This window comes from Heterocephalus glaber, unplaced genomic scaffold (genome assembly GCF_053883595.1).
Source record: "Heterocephalus glaber isolate CG9 unplaced genomic scaffold, H.glaber_assembly_v1.0 deba00000331, whole genome shotgun sequence".
NCBI classification, from domain to species: domain Eukaryota; kingdom Metazoa; phylum Chordata; class Mammalia; order Rodentia; family Bathyergidae; genus Heterocephalus; species Heterocephalus glaber.
In genome coordinates this window covers 47,664,962-47,687,356 of record NW_028258142.1, presented here as the reverse complement: position 1 = coordinate 47,687,356, position 22,395 = coordinate 47,664,962, and the positions used below count along the sequence as shown (strand labels likewise).

General features: G+C 36.4%; 1 protein-coding gene across 1 annotated transcript in view; it reads right to left on the bottom strand.

Annotated features, from left to right (window-relative positions):
* The window catches only part of Ccdc178 (coiled-coil domain containing 178), a 386,593-nt gene that overhangs the window by 181,663 nt on the left and 182,535 nt on the right, over positions 1 to 22,395 (bottom strand). The window contains 1 exon segment of the mRNA XM_087188664.1: positions 18,249 to 18,258. Within this exon segment, the coding sequence (XP_087044790.1) occupies positions 18,249 to 18,258 (10 nt within the window).

The window sequence follows — 22,395 nt, the reverse complement described above, 5'->3', positions numbered from 1 at the left end:
AACAATTCTGAGATTCAGAGTTGAATGCATTGCTCAAGGTCACACACATACCGAGACTTGCAGTGGCAATTTGAAATCCCTTTGACTCTAGAGTCTGCCTCCAAAATGCTATATTTACATGACCTGTGAAATCCTCCTACAGAGTGTGAGTGAAGACAGAGGAAGAGGTTTGGAATTATCACTGCAAGAACCCAGAGAGGATGTCCAGAAAGCACAGTTCATAGCATCAGGTACTTTGCATGCCCTACACAGGAACCATAGGTGAGAACATAAATCCTTTACTTTAAAAAAAGGACAAACTACCTGTCAAACCCATTACTCTTTTGGATTATTTCACTCTTAATTTTCCCAAATTATTCTTTTCAAAAATGAACCCTCTGTTTCTTTTCTTTTTTCTTTTTTTTGGTACCAGGGATCGAACTCGGGTCCTTATGCTTGCAATGCAGGCGACGGAACCACTGGGCTAAATCCCTGGCCCTAACCCTCTGTTTCTTAATTTGACCATCTTTATCCTAAGCTACATTGAGTATCAGGTATAATTTTATTCCTCCTTTCTTTTTGCTTTACATTAACCAACAATTCCTGTTTTTTATTGCTGCATCCCCTCCTCTTTCCTTGTTTCCATAGGAACAGAATAATTAATATAAAATTTGTATTAGAATTAATTTAATTTTTAAATAAATTTTTTAAATGCTTTTTAAATCTTTAGAAATTTTCTTGTCCCGATCTTTATACTTTAAAATCAACCTGTACCATTACTCCTGTGCTTCCTCTATCTTTCAGTGCTTTTGCCTTCTTTTTCCCGGATAAAAGTCATGATAGTTTTTAATACGTCTGTCGGAAATGAGGCCTCCAGACAATTCCTACCTCCCTCTGGCTTTCAGATTGGTAGAGGCAGTGCTTTGCTGATGTTCTGTGTGGAACCCTGAGCCGAGGCCACTGAAGCACCTTCACTCCCAAGCGACGGTCCCTAGGCCTTAGCCCTTTCCGGGAGGCCATGGTGAGAGCAGAGTGAGCTTTGCTTCAGCTCGCCAGGGAGAAGCCCAGAGCCTGCGGCTCCTGTGGTGATAATCCTCTCCCCGTGGCCTCCGCCTAACTTGGTTCTTCGCCTCTTCTCTCTCTCTCCTCTCAGAGGAATAGCACTTTTTGCACATATACTCACTTTCCTCTCCAAAAGTGTTTGTTTTTGCTTTGAATAACCCCGATTTTCTGATAAATTCTCCCCTTCATATCCCTCAGGGAACATGTCTACCAATTCCGTTTGTTTTTTTTAACAGAAACCTAAATCTCTACCCAAGAGACCCTTCTAGTGAGGAGGAAGCAGGCAGACATTTTGCTTGCCTTCCACTTCCTTTTCCTTAACGCCCTCCCTGCAGCTGCCTAGGAGACACTTCCTTTGAAGAGCGTGCCATCCAGCTATCTCCCTGCTAGCCCTCCTTTCAGCTACTGCTTACTGTCATTCTCTTACTTGTGCTAAAGACTTCCACAGCTGGTTCATCACTTTCTTTGTCATTCAAATACTGCAGTTATCTTTGAAAATTTCAGTAACCAAGAGGGTGTCCCATCAGATGCCTTAAGAGTTGTTCACCTTCCTCCAAAATCATATGCATGTCTCCTTAACCACCCAAAATCATTGGTGTACCCTAAACTCTTACCACCTCAAAGTATCCCACTTCTGAAATTTTAAGCTACATGATCTCATTTTGTAACTACTAACTTTTTTTTTTACTATCTTACTTTGTGATCTATTTGTTGGGATCATCAAGAGAGCTGCTTTGAATATTTCACTGTGTAAATACCGAATTTAAGGTGAGAACTACCATACACACTTCATACAAACTTAGGTTTTCACAGCCATTTTCCACTCTTCTCTCTCCCTCTCTTTCTCTCTCCCTGTCTTTGTATGGGATTTCTCCTCCCTCCTCTGACTAAAAGTTTTCTCATGCTTTTATGCTTGAGTTTTTCTGCTTACTAGCATGCTTTTATTTTCTTTTCCTGCTTATTGTAAGTAGTTGGCATTATTTAAATTTCTTTCTTCAATATACTTTTTGTTTCTCATTTTTCTTTAGGTCTCCTGCAACCTACAAAATTCAAGCTCTGAACCAAAAGAAAAGAGTTTCCTTTCAAATTTGAGCAGCTAGCTGGCACCGGAGAAAGTAACCTGCTGCTGCTATTTCCAATTCTAGGTCTGTAAATGAGTAAGTTCCCTCAATGCTTCTTTTATATCCTTAGCCAGCTACAACTTGCTTCACATGTTGAAGCAAACTCTTCACCAAACCTCTGGACTTACTCTATAACATTTATGTTTTTATTTATAGATTTAAATGATATCATTTAAAATACCCTGCTCTCTCTCTTATGAGAGATAGCCCTTTTACTCAAGACTAATGCTTCTCCCAGGGCTCTTTGTGATCCAATTCCATTCCACATCCTTGGGGAATTGGCTTTGTGAAACATCTTCTTTGCTCTTGTAAAAAGCACTAACGTTTCTTCCTCTATTAGTTTTTCCTTCTCAGCAAATAAGTATGCTCAAACGCCCCCACCTTAAAAAAATTCCTGTGCTCTATTTCTGTCTACTAATTTACTACTTCCTGACACAATCTATGCTTTTTAAAGAATAATCCATACTGAATTTGTCTGTGCTCTCACTTTCTAGTTTCTCTTCAGCCCATTGAAATATAGCTTCTGCCTCCACCACTCAATTGAATTTATTAAAGTGACTATGACCTATTAATCATCTCCAGCTTTCCTGTGTATTTGATATGTTTGATTACTCCTTTTCTGTAGAAATCATGTTTGAGGGTCTTTATGTTTATTTTATTTGAATGTGAGTTTTCCTGCTATCCTTTTGGTCATAACTGTTCATATAATCTTCAAAAGTTCATGGTCATGAAAGTCTCATGTTCTCAGGAAATATTAGTCCTCCTCAAATTACTCAGATACTTAGCCACCTATCCTGGCCTTTCAGTGCACTTTCCATTGAAAACTTCAAAAACACCATGGACAGTTGTTTCCCCATACTCAAGCACAATCCTTGTTGCTGAGATTTAGAGTTGTATATCAGTTTCCTACATCTCCCTTTGAGTGGGACAGGAAACCCAACTGAGAATGTTCAAAGCTGAAACCCTTTCCCTCACATTTCCTCTTCTTCTCCGTAAAAGGTACCACCAATTACCCAGTTTCACAAGTTGAAAACCTGAGATTTATTCTTAAGTTCTCTTTCTCACTAGCTCCTATATCCAGTTAATGACCAAGGTTCCATTGAGTCCCATTGCTGTTTCCTCTAAAATTTCTCTTTCTTCTCCTATTTTATCTCTATTCTTACTGCATTTCTTGAAACTGTTATCATATAAAGCTTGATTACTTTGTATTTCCCTCTCCAAATTTTGTCTTCTCACACTTCAGTCTTCTCGTTGCTGCCAGTCACCCACTTTAAGAGGACTCAAAACGATTGTGCTCATAAACATCTTAAAAACCTATCCCTTGCTTCTCTTTTAAAATCATGTTCAAATTTGGTTCACAGTGCCATCTGCAATTCTGCCCTCCTCAGCCTCCCACCTGACTGTCACACACACGCTTTATATTTCATCTGATCCATTGAGGTGTAGACCATTTTTTCAACCATGTTTTATTCTGTGAAAAAAAATCAAAATTTGTATCATATACTGTTTTTACATAGTTAGCTCCTAATCAGTCTTGAAATTTTAGATCAAAATTCAGACCAAAGTAATTTTCTTGGAGAAACTCTCCTTAACCCTCTATTCAATACAGATGCTTCTTCTCCTGACAGATGATTTAATGCTCCTGGCATTTATTACGCTGCACTTGTTGGTTTTTCTCATTGCATTTTTCAGTTTAGACTGTAAGCTCAACGTGTCAGAGACATAGTTTTAACAATTTCATATCGGAGTTTTAACAATATCTAGCATGTATTAGTCATTCAGAGCTGGTTAATGAATACATTCCTCTCCAGACTACTAAATCACTTAGTAAATATACCTAGGGAAATATTGTTTCAATATAATATATTGTTAATTATCATATGTAATATATATATGAGGGATATATAGTAATATCTTAAATGATCTGCTAAGTGAAATTGTATATAATGACAAGTACACACTCATTGTACACCTTTGCAAATATACAATAGAAGATAAAGAGCATGAAAACTGACCCAAACATTAGTGATTAAACTATTTTAGAGTAATTTCAGTTAAAAATTAAATAATATTAAGTTTATATAGTATTAAATAAACTATGATTTATCTTCTTCATGCTTTGTTTGTTTGATCATATTTCATCTGTATATCATTCTCTTTTGTCTTCTATTCTCTGTCAAAATACAAGGGAAATATATCCCAAATATGGCTTAAAAAACTGCAAACTAGTCTCTCTTCCCCAAAAAGTTTTCAACACAGTAGTATAGAGCAATGTTTACCAATCAAATTGTTTATGCAAATAACTGCATCTAGATTGGCTTGTAACTAAGTGCAGTGGAAGCTATCATTCACCTCTGATGAGCCCAGCAGATAGCATATGCAAATCTCAGAACTGCATAATAGCTTTTTCTGGACTTCTAACTTCAGTTTCCTTTCAGAATATTAGTTTTAACAATAGTAGTCTACAAAACCCATGGACATTACTGGACATATGTTTTTCTGGCAGAAAGTATTTCAAGATATAAATGATAACATATATATTGCACCTGAATACCTATTTTTTTTTAATAACACCAAATTATAGGACCTACACATTTGCTTAGAGGCTATTCACACTCATGTAAGCAATCATTTCTTTTGGTCTTAGACTATGTGTCAAATGACTTTCATACAAAACTCTTAAATATTCATTAAATGACTCCATGATTTGTTCTATCTCAGAAGACCACATTTTTCTATTGATTTTTAAACATTTTCAGAATCTTTATCTTGTTGACCTGCTACCAGATATATAACTTTACTCCAAATCATATACAGATCTCTTATTTTTCTTATTCAGGTATAACAAGATCCTTCTTTATTTCTATTTATTCTTAACAAAAGGAAGAAGAAAATCTTTCCTCTAATGGTAACACTTTTCTTTCACTGCATAATAATTATTAGTGATTTTTTTTACTCTACTCAATAAATCAGTAATTTTGACAGAATTCATTAGACTCACTGTAATGCATCATAATGATTTAAAAAGGTATGCTGATTATAAAATATAATCTAATGAGTCATATTAAGTCTCTCAAAGACACACTAGAAAACAGATTTGAAATGAGAAATCGCATCATCTTTTTTTGTATTGTATTGTTAGAACTTTTTAAAATGCACTACTTTTATTGTCCAGAATCATGCATTTCACCCTCAAATGTGATTTAGAGTGTGACCAACTTGAATATTTCCTCATATATCAATCATATGAGCTAAATTAATAATAATCTTAAGAATCTATACAATCATAACATAATTGGTTTATGCAACTCAGGTACAGTTTACATTGATGCACAAAGTTGTTTTGCAAATTTCCTTTAAATGTATGAAACAAAGAGTGAAAACTTTAGCATACTGCTTAAATTGTGAGCATATAGTGGTGTAATTTCCTTCTAGTCTTGGCCTATGCCACTTGTCTATGACAATAGCTTGCTATCAAATTTAAGACCCTTATTCGGGAGGTTAATGCGAGGTGGGAACTCCATTCAGTGTTATTTTGGCTTAAGGGCATAATGTCACAATTTGGTGCATCCTCTAATGACTTTTTTTTTCTTCTAAAGGCAGCTTACAGCTTAGACCTAGTTCAGCGAATTTCCTTGTAAGGTCCTTGGAAGACTGGAGGGAAAAAAAAAGTACAATTGATTGCGTGGCCAAATTTCTGTTCATGCCTGCTTACTGATTTTTGTTCATTTCACAAATAAACAAGGCATGAATACATCAACCCACAAACCATAAACAATAAAGAACTTCATCCTGTAAGTTTGCTACGGCCAGCAGTTTGTGGCTGAATCTGCTATTTGTCATAAGATAAATGATAAAGTGATTGCCATTTGTCACTGAATACACAAGAGGGGTGCTCAGCTGTAAACCACTCAAAGGCAGACAACAGTAAATATTGCCATTCTTATCACTAACTTCGTTTAAAAGGGCACCCTGAAACTATGAAAATAAAAGTACATTATTTTGGGGGTAAAATTCTTATTATTTTAACCTAAGAAGAAAAATCATAGAATAAGCAATAAACACCTGAGTACATCCACTTAAAAAAAAAAACAACCTTGTATTTACTGAGACATCGAAAGCATGCAAACACAGGCCATCTTTTATAAAGAAAGGTGTTTTATAAAGTTGAACATTGAATTTAATTTATATGTATTGTTCCCACTTTTGTACTGTTCAGTGATTTTTTAATACAAACTTTTTTATGTTTCTGAGAGTCACTGGTGCTTGACGGCTTTCAACTATATTAATAGAGGTTATAACAGCACCCATACATTAATATAGTCTGTGTTTTATCTAAACTCTGATTGAATTTAGGGAGTTCCTAAATTCTGTGTTGCTATAGTTGCTGCCAACAACATGAACTTTATTAATTTCTTTGAGAGGCTACTCAACAACAAAACAGGGAAATAAAAAATGCAAATGACATATTAAGAAAAAGAAATGAGGCTCATGAAATCTCTAACCTAGAATATTCTTTAGTGGCAAAACACCACACCAGGTAATGAGAGGGCATCAGAATAACCGCACTTTCTAGTATACTAAAACTGCTCCAAATTTGAAGCTTACACATAAGAGAGGTACAGAAAACCACAGTGTTTTGGGATTTGTGTCATTGTAACCTACAAGAAAAGAAGCAAAAGTGCAAAATAGCTGACACATATTGTTTGAGACTAAAAAATGTTCATAACTATCAATTTTTATCATGGAATATATCACTTTTCACAAGAGAACTTGGATTAAATAACACATAACCTGAAATATTTTTACACCATTAGACACAGCTCCTTCATGATTAAGGTTGAAATACACTGGTGGAGAAATGTAGGGAAGTATGCACTTTATAGTATCTTTAAATACAAGCTGAATAACAAGCAGAAAAATAAGTATTTTGTGGCAGATGTTTCCAGAATCCAATCTTTTAAATTTGAGTGATTGCATTTCTCTACCATACTACAATAAAATTAAATCTGAAGAATCAAATTATAAGTTTGTGTTTTCCCCTATAGTCCAACGTAAAAAATTCACACTCTTTATTCAGAGTATATTAGAAATAATAGTTTAAAAAGATTACACTTTATTCCCTGTACTAAAGCATATGAGAAATCTCTCAAATCTTTGATGCTAAGAGTTGAGATTTCCTGACCTAAGCTAATACATTTTTCATCAAGTGCTAATGGATGAAGATGATTAGTTAGATCAAAGAAATGTACACATAGACTCTCACCATAATTGTTAACACTACATATCAAATTACATTTTATAAATATTTGTCCCATTATTGCTGTTATACAGGACTGCTATACGTAGAAAAGAATAACTCTAAAACTACTTAATAATGTTGTTAATTTCTGCATGTTAAAATGGCAAACTACTATCATTTGCAGTATATTCTTATGTGAATCACAAATATATAGCAATGTCTGTTTAAACAATGTATTTCCAATGTGAACATTTGGCTTAATGATTAATTTTTAAGATGCAATAGTACTATTTATAAAACTCATGCTATATTTTTATAAACCTTAGTTTTCTTTTATCATTCTGATTCTTATTTCTCTTATTTTTTCTCTAAAGAATTCATTTCTCTGTTTATTTCAGTATTATTTACCAGCCACTTTATTTTTCCATCTTGATAAATCTATTTTTTAATGGATTAGGTTATTTCATTGATATATGCATTTTATTGCCTTTGCAACATTCAAAATATTGTTTCAGGGGCTTTTCTTATTTGGTATACAAACAGAAAACAGAAAAAGGAAAGGCTGACTTTTAGGCTTTTGACAGGAGTCTTGTATAAGTGGAAGACTTTTAATTCTCAAATTGTTTCACTTCAATAACTCTTTTAAAGTTGTTGCGCCAAGATGCCTGGCGGATTAAGCTCCATTGCCTTTTCTTGTTTTGAACTAATGTATTCTTGATCACCGTTTAATGAAACTATATACCACATGGAGATTTCACATTAGATAAGCCATGTGAAACCCTCATCAGACAAGTAGCTCTGGCTGGTGGTAATCCTTCAGATGAAAATTTCAGACTAGCAGGTTTTCCAATTTAAATGAGCCCCTTTAACTATAAAAAATTGGCACGGTATGATTGCTAAAAATTATTTTTAAATTTTTATGTTGCCAAAGTGCCCTGGTGGCTGTAAAAAACAGAAATACTGCCGTAAATACAGAAAACATTAACTGGTCACTGAGGGGATCCAATTTACAACCCATAGAGACAACTCACACAGCTCACTGACACTGGAGCTATTGGGTTTGTGATAGGGCATTCAGCTCTGCTCCCCCCACACAGAAGCAAAGCTCGTCTGAAATATGCAATTAAATAGATTTATTCTACAAGTTTCTCTAGTCAGTAGTTATTACTCACTCTTACTTCATTGCACTCTGATCTATAGAATTTTCATGATGTGTTCAGGTAGCCTTTAGGAAGCAACAGAACTTGCTATGAATTTTCAATGTAAAATAATTTTGAGGGAATTAACACATGCTATTTAAGTTTTTATTAAAGTAACTATATTCTTGTTAAAAGACTTACCTGTCTATTTTTAGTCTAACCTAGAATCACTGCACCTATGAATATTTTCACTGCTTGGATTATGACTAGTAGACATCTGCTATTCTTGGCTTAGATTTGATTTATAGACCTGGATTCCAAAGGAGAAGAGAAAATATGTTTAGGTTTTGTGTACAGTGTATACTGTATTTTGGGTTAGTTTCTCACAAGAGTCAATGAGTTCTGGCCAAGCACAGAACATGTCAAAAGTTATTCTCTTGTGTTCATAGTAAGCAATTTCAGTAGGCAACAGTTTGAAACAAGTATTGATAAATTTTACTCAGGAATGCCATTGTCATCTCATTGCGACCTACAGTATAACCATTTACAGAGAGGACTGTTACTCAAGAAACACAGGTGTACCTGTTTACAAAGAACCTAAACCTATGATTATTTCAAATACAAGGAATAAACAACGAAACCGATAAGTTATGTGCAAGCTGTGAAGACAGGATCAGTTTGGATAAGAAGTGACTCTAAAGCGCATATATTACTACCACTAACACTGAAGCACACTAGTCACAAAATGAAGGACCTGGTAACTTTGCTGCAGTATGTAATTGTGCCCTTATTCAAATGCTACTCTATATTTCAGGAGGAAGTTTTCACAGTCCCAGAATCACATAAGATTCTGCCATATGAATCAGTGGCTTTCCATTAGTTTCCAATACTGATGGACTAGATATACTCAGGGTGTGTTCTGCAATAATGAACTATTTTGTAGTTTTCCAAACAAATGATGAGAAAACACATACAATTATTAACAACAAGCATTACAAATTAAAACAACAGCAAAATCGCATCTTTCAAGGAGCAGAGTGGCCATTATTTAGGCTTACTTAACCTGCTCACAGTTACTTAATGAAATCAGGTCACTGTGGTGTTACTGCCTCTTGTAACTAGTTGCACTCAAGTGAAGCATAATAGAAAGGTCAATTTGCATCTATACCAGATCAGAAAGACCTAACAAGAGATCTGGACACAGCCTTTTCTCTGTAAAGTGTGACAACAGCAAACAAGGTAAATATGTAGCACTTAAGATTTCCCAGACCCTTCTTTGCCAGAAAGGGTTACACAAGCTTAAAGCAGTCCTTTGAGTAGGAGTTGGAAAGACACTCCTCTGCCATCACAATTACTGCCAGGAAGGGGAAACTGGGAAATACAGAGGGAAATTTTCAAGAATGAATGAACAGAGAGAACCCCAGTCTCTTCCAGAGTAAGCAATGTGACAAGGAAAGTCTTGCTTTAAAGAACAAATAAGAAAGGAATTTTCCCTGACAAACAAGTCATAGAAAAGCAATATGGGTAAAACTGGGTAGGAGTGCTTTGTGAATAATGCTTAAACCTTTGCAAACACAAAAGAGACACTCCAAAATAGTATTCTTCAATACGTATTATCTTTTCTAGTATCTGGCTTATATTAGCTGTACTATTAAAACACAGTCTGTGAAAAAATAATCTTTCCTTAGAAATAACAAATGAACTTCTAAAAATAATGCTAAAGCCAAAAGTAGAAGGTTAGTACCAAAGGAGATCACAGTAAACAAAAATAGACTGCTCATTGTAAATTTTTCTTTCAAAGCAAAATTTAGATACTCTTGGTAAGAAAAGATATTATGAATTGGTAACCACTTAATTTAGGGAAATCTGGAATACAGTGAAGAAGAAGAGAGAGAGAACATAGAAAGCTTTATGTATGAATGTTAAGATCTTACATGGAAATTAGGATCTTAAAATGCCTATGGATTAGTAGTTCTTGACTGTATTTTTCTGCCTTGATGGTTCACCAGACTAATTTTCCCCGGGGGGGAGAAAAATGAATGAAAAAACACTGTCATGTCTACCACCACCACCATTAGCAACAACAAATTTCTCCTAACACAGAGTTCATCTTTGATCTTCTACAATAATTCCATATATCAGCTACTCTGCCATGTCTCTGACAAGAATTTATTGACTGCTAGACACTGTAGTATCTTGAGGTTAAACTCCTATGTTGTAGCTGATAAGGCCTATTTCAAAATACTGAATAGGCATATTTATATGTACACAAGAAAACCTGGTGTTTGGCGTTTGAAATGTTGAGAATTACATATTACCATGCCTTTTCACTGGAGCATTAACCTGATTTTCAATTCCAGTGAGTTGCCTGAGACAAAGTAAAAGAGCAGGTAGATATTTTTCACTGAGTATTTTAATCTTAAATAGCAATTTAGTATTCTAAGAGCTGTAGTATGTGAGGGCAGCCAGTTCCAGACCACCTCTGCTGTCTTTAGTACAGATGTACCAAAAATAGTATGCAGGTTAGCAATCAGAAAAAAGAAATTCCCCACATCTGGTAACCAAATCATGTTCAAGAATTATTTTAAAGTGATTGTGTTCTAATTCTATGCAAACAGGAAGACAGAAATAAGGACACAGTAGAGGTTAAAGTCTATAGATCTGGATGTCACTTTATCAGTAGAAAATCCCTCCTTCCTGAGGTTTCTTGCTTAATTTCACCTTGGGGTATTGAGATTGTTACTTTTTCTTTCAGCAGATCCTCAGGAGGGAAAGCGAAGCTAACTAGTCTATAAAAGAAGAAAATTGCTCAGAGACTAAGATTTGAACCTGCTACAGGACTGTGCTATTTTCAATTTTGTTAAATTAGAAAACTTTCCCAGATTCTACCTCCATAAATAATTCTAAATAAGAATTGACCAGGAGACTAACTGGTATGAGATTGGGAAGGAGGGGTGAGAAGCTGACTGTTGGTTTTAGAAAGCTATTGCGGTTAAATAGACTGGAAGAGGCTGGGATGGAAAGGCATGAGATGCCCAGCTTTTCCTCATTCCCTGAGCCACACTCAGCTCTGCTCCCTTTCCAGCCTCCTTTGTCAACTCTCTTCTCTATAGAGAAACAGTAATTACCTCCTCCCAATGTCAGTCCCCTTCATAGGCACTCGGACTTTTATAAGACCCACCCTCAACATACCTGATTGCTTCTAGACTTACAACTAGACTTATATTCTGGGAGGCTCCTGAAACGGGTTTGGGTTTTCTGTGTTCATTGATCCTTGCAAATTTCCCTCTGTACTTTCCAGACCTATGAGTCTGTATCAACTACATGTAAGGAATTACAAGATGTTGCAAATTTATAGGAAAGAAAAAACTTGAGGACTATGTATGGGAATGTTCCCTAAAGAGCTTGATTTAGAGTGGAAGAAAATAAGGTTGGATCAAGTCAAGTTTCTTCATATGATTACACTGAATTTCAAGTGTCATCTTGAGCAGACTTAATAAACTCTGTGTGCTTGGCAGATCTTCTAAAATATAACCTGAAGTTGGCCTACAATAAAGGTTGAAATGCTAGAACTTACTGGGAATGTGGAAGAAGGGACTAGGTCTTATGGAGAGCAGAATCATGGAGTGGATACACTATCAGCTTTATCAGCCTCTGCCCATGCTCCCTGGAAGCATCCACAGAATACATTGTTCACCAAGGCTTTGAAAATATATAATATGAAACAACACACCAATGTTCTTGAAGAGCTCTGATGCAGTCATTCCATTGTAAACTGGAAGTGACCACGGGAAAAATTACCCTCAAAGTAACTTATCTGGTTCAATAGGCAATAAACAAATGCTAGAGTGGTAGGAACCAAACAAAAGCATCAAACCAGTAGAGATAACCTGATACAATTGTGATTCATTTACAGTGCCATTTATACTCTGAAAAACAGAAGAATGTCCTCTAGGATGTGGTAAATGTTGCAAATTAGCAGTTAATATATGGACAAGGATTTGTGTTTATGGTGGTCAAAATTTTAGTGATGTCCCCCCAGGAGTGTCATCCTTTGGTTATTCAATCACTAATCTAGATACTGCTGAGAAAAGACTTTGCAAATGGAATTAAAGATGTTAACCAAAGGTCCTTGAAAAAGGGAAATTATCCTGGATTATGCACGCAAGCCCATTGTAATCATATGAGACCTAAAATATTTTGGATATGGTCTGAGTGTGTCTCCCAAAGATTTGTGTACTCACAATTTTATCCCCAGTGGTCCTGGGAGGTGATGAAATCTTTAAGAGTTTTAGTGCAAGATAACCTGGTGATTGGGGGCACCACTCCCCTAGGGGATTAATGTAGTTTTCTTAGCATTACAGTTAGTTTCTATTAGAAAAGTTGTGATGAAAGAGCAAGCCTCCCCGCTGAGTTGTTCTGGCTTCCTCTTTTGCCAGTGATCTCTCTTTCTCTCCTGCATTAATCTTCACCATGATGCCATCTGCTATTTTGGAACCCAGCCAAAGGGCTGTCAGCAGAGGCTAAACAAATGAGGGCACCTGATCAACTCTGTGAGCTAAGCAGCCAGCCCTCTTTCTTTATAAATTAACCAGCTTTGGATATTTTATCATAGCAACAGAAAATGGACTATTATAAGACTGTAAAAGCAGCTGAAGGCAGAAGAAGACAGGAGGAGGAATGAAACAGAAAAGAAGGTCAAAACAGGGCCAAGAGTGGGAAATATTTGATCTGTTCGCTGATTCTGAGGTGTAAGAGTGTACATGTGAGGACGAGACACAGGCCTCTTGGATTAAGAATTGCCTTAGCCAATAAGTAGCAACCAAATGGAGACTTCAGACTTACACCTGCAACCAACTGAATTGATCTATTTACCTGAATGCTCTTGGAGGCAGACTCTGCCCCAGAGCTTCCAGTAAAGGAGGTAACCATGCCTATACCTTGATTTCAGCCAAATCTGCCAGATTTCCCATTGTATTTGTTAAGGCAGGAACAGAAAATATTATTCTCATGACTTAAATGAACACTTCCCCATCTAATAGAGTAATATGAAAACATATGCAATATGGATATTGGCAAGTCCATTGTACATCAAAACACTCAGATAGACATCAGAGAAAAAGGTACTATAGCCAGACATGGTGGAGCATGCCTTTAATCCAAAGGCACTGTGGGAGGCTGAGGCAGGAAGGTCACAGTTTGAGCCCAGACTGGCAGCTTAGCAAATTAGTGAGGCCTGTCTCAAAATAAAAAAGGACTGAGGATGTAACACAGTGAGAAGGCTCCAGTAATGGGGAAAAAGGAAACCATTCCTGACTGCAAAGTGATTACCATCTAGACGAGTGGCAGTTCTTCCAGCAGAAAATTATACTGTAAGAGACTAAATCCTCTCAAGGACCCAGTGGAGGCAGAAAGAATGGAGTGTCTGACAATGAGGGCTCATAACTCCTTAGAGGAGGCAGCCATTGATTGGGGTGGGCTAGGGGAAAAGAAACCATGGACATCACCAGCATCCAACTGGTGATTTTGTCAAGTATAATGAAAACAACCTAGCAATGCATGGCCATGTTTACATAAAGAAGAAATCCACATAATAAGACTTTTTACTGAAGAATCCTCTATTTAAAATTACTCAGGGTGACATTTCTTTAGCTTTCACAACTGTACATTGCCCAAAATATTTCCATACTTTTACATTTTTGTAGATGATTTCTATGATGTCTTATTTCCCATAGACTTCTGGAACAGTTAGTAGAAGTAACTTTTAATATATATCAAAACATTTACCAAAAATGTTAAATTCCTTACCAACTATTTCTAATAGCCATAGTTTATCAAACAATATTACAATAAATTATATTTAAGTGACTATACATTTTGTATTCTGTATTTACAGAACCTGAGTATATGCACTCATTTGCATAAGTGTCTCAGTCTGTTTTGTGATACTATATTATAATACCTGAGATGCTCTAATTTATAATGAACAGAAATTTATTTTATCATAGTCTGGAAGCTTGGAAGTCCAAGATCAAGGCACTGACATCTAGCAAGGACCCTTTACACAGCCTTACATGGTAGAAGGGCAAAGAGTCAAAGGGGACAAACTTATCTGTGTTAACTTTCGGGGGCTTAATACATATATAATGACACTCATCCTTCCATGATAGAGGAGCCCTCATGACTTCCTTAACTCTCAAAGGTCCCATTTCTTATTTCTGCCATAACAATTAGATTTCAACATGAGTTTTCATGGGGACAAATGTTCAAGCCATAGTATTAAGTGATCTTTACCAGATCACTTAAGGAGTCAACATTATTGAATGCTTACTATCTTCTAGGCAATGAAATAAATGCGTAATAAATACCTCTGATAACCTTTATCAAAGTTACATGCTCATGGGAAACTGGCACTTGTAGCAATTGTTTAATTTTTCCAAGATAATAATGGGTAAGTCAATAGCAATCGAACCAGGAGCCATCTGACTCCAGAGATGAAACTTATTTACTAGATGTGATGCTTGAGGACCAGTAAAGTCTTGCATTTTACCCCTCTGCACCCTCTCCATGGAAAGTCAGGGCTTGTTCCTAACTTCCACTAACTTTTGAAGGTGAATGGCTTTACATTCATCAACACCAACTTCTGAACACTCACACAAGTGTATAAATGCACACAGCACACACACACGCGCACATACACGTATACACACATCCCTCACTTACATTTTCATCATCCAGTAAAGAATTCCCTGTATACTTCTGTTTCATATTTGACCTGCTTAGTCTTTGTTTTAATTTTTTTCCTCTTATGTTCTTGCTTTCACCAATAAAATCTTTACATATTTATCTAATCAATTTTATTCAGAAAATACTCAATATACATTATGGTAATTATTTCATATCTGTGGTAGTTTAACTTTGTCTACAATGTTTGATTATATGCGCATAAAATAAATTTTCAACCATCTACACTAATGAAAGGATTAGTAATTTATATAACTCTAGAATAACACATACTTCATACATGCCTCTATATGGTGTCTGTTATGGCTTGTGTTTAAATGTTACCCCCTAAAGTTTCATGGGGATGGGATGGGACTTCCTTTTGCAGAGGTAATTGAATCTGGAATGTGTGATGCTGGGTTTCAGGGCATGTGATTACTAAACCACTACAATGTGAGTGATTAGTTTGGCACCACCCTAATCCTTGTAGTCTGAGTAAGACAAAAGGGGCTGAAAGATGCTGTTAAAACCCTTGTAAATTCTGCCTTGTGCGTGCCATGTTGTTTCTCCTCTGCAATACTTGTTGGCCATCCCAGCCTCGGAGCTAGCTGATTATGGACTGAAACCTCTATGAACTTTAAGCCAAATAAACCCCAACCCTTTTAGCTTTGGATATCTGGTATTTTGTCTGAGCCACGAGAGAAAAGTATTTAAGACAATGTCCTAATACCTACTTTCTAGCTGATTTTACATGCGTTTTGTTGTCCAGGTAAATATATCTCCATATAATCTTATCATCCAGAAACTTGGCTCTTTTTGCCTTGAGACTTTCTCATATACCATACTGTATAGCAACGTTGGCACCAAACTCAAACAGTTATCAACTAATAGTGGTAAATCTAGGCTCATGCTCCATCATAAATAACTTTGTAGTTTACTCGACTGTTTCTGTATATTTATTAGAATCCTGAGGTAATAACTTACCTTCCATTGATTATTTGTTTTTACTATTTCTCTGTCCTCTATGTGAAATGTAAGTTATACGTAATTCTGCGTATTGTTCTGTGCCCTCTAGAGGCCGGATGTGAGCAAGACTTATGTTTCAAGGTGTCAAGTAAAGTCTAGCTCCTTCAGTAGGGACATGCACAGTGCAGAACTAACCTTATCTAAAGAGAGGCCTGGCCTTTGCTCTCATCTATTGGGAGGTGACCTCTAAGCCCCTAGAATTTGTGCTTATCTGGGGGATGCTGGCCACTGGAGAGTCTATCAGTAACAATTATGGTGCAAATCTTGAACTACACACCATCAGTTCCAACCTCTAGAGGAATTGACCATTAGGCTAACCCAGAGGAAGGACTGGAGACTGAAGGCCACATAAATGAACAATATGTAACTGGGCTCCAGGAAAGAGCCTGAACATTAAAGTCTTCCCTACTTGGCAATCCCCTGGGTTTACTGTTCCACCTCCTGGCAGAGAGGAGATGACGCTATGACTCCAAAGGGAGATGATGAATTGAAGCTGGAGATTTGACCCCTCCTGGACTTTGGACTGTTTCCTTTGGCCTATTATATTGTATCCTTTCTCTACAAGACTATAACCATAGCATAGTGCTTTCCCAAGTTCTGCGAGCTTCTAGAAAATTATCAGTCTTGAGGGTGGTTGTGCAGACCCCTGAAACTTAGCTGGTTCTAAAGTGGGGGTGGTCATGTGAGTCTGTGCCCTCTGGATGTATAATTTGTTTATCATTGGGTTTATTACAGGTACACACCACCATATACCAAGATATCAAATGCTAATCTCGCAGCTATAAATTAGGGGTGCAAATTATGTTCCTACATCCTCTTACTACATCAATCCTGACAATATCCTCTCCCCAGTATATCCCACTGGTTTATTTTCCCTCTCACAGATGATGGTTATGGTGTTGTGACAAGGGTGGCTGAAATTGGGAGGTATTTTTACTCAATGTACTTGGGAACATAAGCCTGATTTACTAATGAATATTTTGAGAAAGGCTTAATGTATTTTTGCATTCCATCTACCTTTGAACCTTAATCATTCAAGTGGTTGTGAGTCCTATTGGGGTTTAACTCTCCTTGACGTCTCTTAATTTCCAAAAAGCAGTGGCCAATTCAAGGCCAGCTGAGCACTTGTGGCAAGTGGTAATGACAACTTACTGCTTTCCTGTTTACTGAAAGATATTTGTGTGCAGGGGAGGGGTATTAGAAAAGCAACCATTCTGATTTCACATGTGCAATTTAAAAGCTAGATGATTATGGGAAAGTCTTATTCAAAGTCCCACAGTTTCAGTTCTGCAAATGGAACTGTGAAAGTAGAAAAACGAAATCTTTGCTGTCTTCCATACTGAACTGTTTTATCCAGGAGATAATTCTTGTACTTGAACCCTGAACCAATAACACAGAGTTGCCAAAGGTAGGAAAAATAAAGGATCCTTTACCTCACAGCTGTTCAATTTCAGTATTCAATTCTAATCTAAACTTATGGGCAATAATGTAGAAATTAGAGTCAAAAGCTAAAAATACTTTTACTAATTTTTTGCTTAGTACATTCATTGTCTTTTTCTATAAAGTGTGTTATACATTATAAAAATCAACAAAGGTTATCGAAAAACATTTTCATTATTTTATGTAGTACTGAAAATGAACATGACACTGTACAATAGTTTATATATTCCATTTTCTTTCTCTTTATAGCCTATTTCATTTTCTCTCAAACTGTTATTATTATCATGGCACCCAAATTTGAGATATGCAGCTCCCTCAGGAGGTCAGGTATACATGCTGTCTATAAGCAAATAAATCAGACAGTGGGAGGGCTATTTGTGTAATGTTAACAATACTCCCCACAGGACACTGAGCGAGTCACTTTTGTAAAATTTTTCAGAGCCTCAAAGCCAGATTCAAAAATCCTACCTCTAACAGCCAACAAATGGTTCTGTTTCTTCTATGGAAAGGCTCTACTGATGACTCGCTGGAGACAGTCAGTCTTTCTCCCCTCTCTTCTCTTTGTTCCTCTCCCCCCTTTCCCCCTTCCTCATCTGTTTTTCTCTTTGACTCTCCTGAAAAGCTTAAAGAAACAGAAACAACCTAGATACTCTTAGTAACTAAAAAGTGTCCTGACTCCCATGAAACACTTTGGGCTAAGACCCATGCTTATAAATTTATGCTTATAAATACTATAACCCTGCAGATATCTCATTTATGCCTTATTCAATGTTAAGATTTATTTTTCTGAAACCAACCTGTTGTGATCTTCCTGAAGGTAAACCAACCACTCAAGTAAATTTCATATCATTTAAAGAAAAGTATAAGACAATGATAAGTCTTTTTAATTATACCAACCCACCAAGGTAAGCAAAATGATGTGTTAAGCTATTTAGCACATCTTAACCCATTTTATGTGATAGATATTTTTAAATACAATATTGGCACTGATATATTGGTACATGTTTACAATAAGTTGATATATGAGTTTGCTGATGCTTTTATTAACGGCATAGATGAGGCAGCACTATATCGAGTCTTGGGGGTTGCAGTAATTTGCTTTCTCTCACTAAAAACCTTTGTGTTAAGAAGAAAAGTGACACTGTTTAAAAGTTGTATTTCTGTTGTTCTTCTTCTGCAGTACTGGATGGAACACAATGCCTCTTGCATGCCAGGCAAGTGCTATACTACTGAGCTCCTCCAGCAGCCTCTGTATACTTTAATAGGCTCCCTCTTCCTTAGACTGTTTTGTTAGCAAAACATTAAGATGATGCCTATCAATCCTCAGTAAGCAAAATAATATATTTTATGCAGTAGGGACTCAATATACTTATTAAATTGAACAATTATCCGAGTGTAAGCCCTTCCAATGTGAACTCTGAAAGTACCATTCCTTGGTGAACAAGCTTAAATATACTTTATTCTCACTACAGAATATTGGATACAACTGTTTGCATTAATTAAATCTGAATGAGAAAAAAAACTAATTCCTCATGGTCCCATATAGTAGAAGTTCCAGTTGCAGTTTGGCATAATCCCAAGTCTCCATTATTTTATCATTTCGAAACCATCATTCCTTCCTGCTTACATAAAAATGTACCTCATTTTGAGTTTTATGTTGGTTAAAAACTACAGCATTTTCAGTCGTCCTACCAAAGTGCCATTTAATGGACTCTTGGTTCTTGTCTCACAGTAGGACGGACTCTGGCCCATAGGACTCAGGCTTCTCTCCTTGTCCATCCCTAGTTCCACCATCATTCTGTTTTACTTCAATATCAACCTGTATGACCTATCCAACATTTTAATCTTAGAATTTATGGACTCACTCAAATCAAGTTAACTTCAATTCCACGATCCATTAACCATTCATCTCCATGGTCACCCTCCTGACTTTGTTATCATCTAGAATGGCGCTACCTCAGAAGTTTTAAACTCCTGTACTTCACTTTCTGACCACAACTCTGAAGATTTTGCCTCCTCTATTCTTACTCCCATTCCTATCTCATGCTTATCCATCCAGGGCTGCATCTTGATATTTCTTCTGAATCTTCACTCTATTATTAAATATTTCTTAAAGTCTCTGATGCAATGCCTGGGCTTATAATTTCCACAATTATATTTCTACTCAAATTCTTGTTACCTGAGCTCTAAATTCTCACATTCAACAAGGCACTCACCTCCAGCCTGATCTTCCAGAGTTATGTCACATGAAATAAAATTCAGATTCAAATCTATTCCTTGACCTACAGTCTCTACTTTTAGATGCTGACACCTTTGACTATCCTGCCTTTAGGGTCAGAACGCTGACATTTGGACAATTCCTCTCACCATCAGCACTCAAAAAATCATTAATTTCTGTCTGTATTAACTAAAAAAACAGCTAGACTTCATCCTTTCATTTCACCAGAAAATCTTCACTTCACCACTAAACTCTTTGCTGGTATTCTTTCATCCAATGTTATATAATCCTTCCCAACTTAGAGTATATAACCAATGGCAGTCAATCATTTTTATATCATGGGATACATACAGAAAGAAATATTTAACTCACTACACTGGTATGAAAAAACAAGCTTCTCTAGTGATAGAGGCTTCAGAGCCTAATCTCTAGCTTTCTTAGGTCTTTCCTGAAAAGTTTAAGTGCTGATGAGCTCAAAGTCTCCATCTATCTGTAGTCTGTCAGTGTTGACAACAGATCAGAGAAAATATTTACTAATTTTGGAGGGATTTTTCTAAGATGCCATGGTTGTTTTGCTGTCCTGATTATTCCTAATCTAACACATACAAATTTCTTAGCATAATATCTAAAGCCTTCATGGTGTGGCTTCTCCCTGCATTGGATCTGTAAATACTATAAATCACCTGATTTACCCAAACCTACAATAATTTTTGACACCTGTATTCCGTTACTCATAATGTTTTCATTACTTTAAGTATTATTTCCTTGACTATCTTTTACCATCCTACAACACTTAATATGGTGATTATCTTCTTAGTGAGACTTCTCAGATTTCCCTTAAGTCTGTTTTGGAGGGGCTCCAGAAATTTGTGCTTGACTCAAAAAAGCATTTGTTGAAATGCATTTTAATGTACTTGTACTTCTTCCTTCTACCATTGTTCAGGAAGACTAAATGAGAGAAGATTTTGACTTTCATTTGACACACTCAGAATCTTGCGCAAATTGTGACATTCAACACATGACTTCAAATAAATGGATGGGTGGATGGATGGAGAGCAATTATCCTTTATCAGTGCCAACGTAAGTTGAAATATACATTTGACTATGACTTTTAGGAGTTACATCATTTCATCTGAATTTTAGCAAACATTGAGGACTTATTATATCCTAGATATGGTGATAGGCTTTGGAACTACTCACCCGAGTGGGCATTATTCTTTCCTTTAAAAAAACTTCTTCATATGGAATGGGAACCACATATTAAAGGAAAACTATATAATGCAACATATAATATGTTACAATCTTTACTTTAGTCTTTTCTCTCCTTTGCTGGAAAATATACTGTACCTGGAATTTGTAATTTGTAAACAAATAAGTTAAAATACATAATTTTATTACTAAACTTATTTAAAGAATATTTTAAAGTTTCCTTCTCCAGTGTTTTTCCATACATTTGCTCTTTTTTACCTTTATATTTCACTTTCTGTCTTTAGCAATGGACTGATACCACGCTCTTTGCAACTAATGCTTTCCTAATGGGAAAATCAAGAATGTGTGACTCAGAACTGGGACACCCACCTCTCTATGGATTCTAGTGTCTCTCAAGGCTCAAGGACAGGCTTCGGAGGAGATGGAACCAGTTGGCTGGTTCTGATGTCTTTAAGATGGGTTGGAGTTAGGTGCTCCAATTGTTGCAAAAGCTGCAAGTCATACTCAGGTGTAACTATGGGAGGGCACTGCTGCTTCAAAAAATGAAGCTGACAGAAACTGCAGAGAGACAAGAAGCTACAAGAAAGTCCACAGGAAGTAGGCAGGACTGAACACACCTGTTCCTCCTCGCATCATTTGGTCTTCCTCTGGTGCCCCCTATAGGCAGAGTATAACTTAAATAGAAAAATAGCCTGTAGAAGTCAGACTCGGTAGTCCACCAAGAACACATTGTAACATAGCTGAGAGACAATAATATAACAGCTGGTATAAGCAGGTTCTGTTTTCAGGTGTTCTTCAAACACTTTTCTTCAAAGCTTTCATGCGCTCCTGTGGCTTCAGCTATCAGTATAGTGGCTGATGTTCAGATCTCATGCTCCATTCTTTCTAAAAAAATGTATTTCCAATACATATTTGTACTTACATAGCCTCTAATATGTCATTTTCTCAGAAAAAATACAGTCATCAAAGTTCTTTTCGCTGTAATTGCCACCATCATCATTGGCAGTTAAATAGAATAGTACCATCTTCCATATTCTTTTCTTCACATAGTATATCCTATTTGACATCAGTCTCTGATAAATTTGCAGCTTCAGTCTTGTGCCACAGTGCCTCATCATTTTTCTTTCAGCCCCATGGTGTTCTGCTGTCCTGTAACTCATCTCTTCAACATCTGCCTTCTGTTCATTTCAGTTCATATTACGGAATGCTATCTAACCGATCCTTCCATAGCCTGTC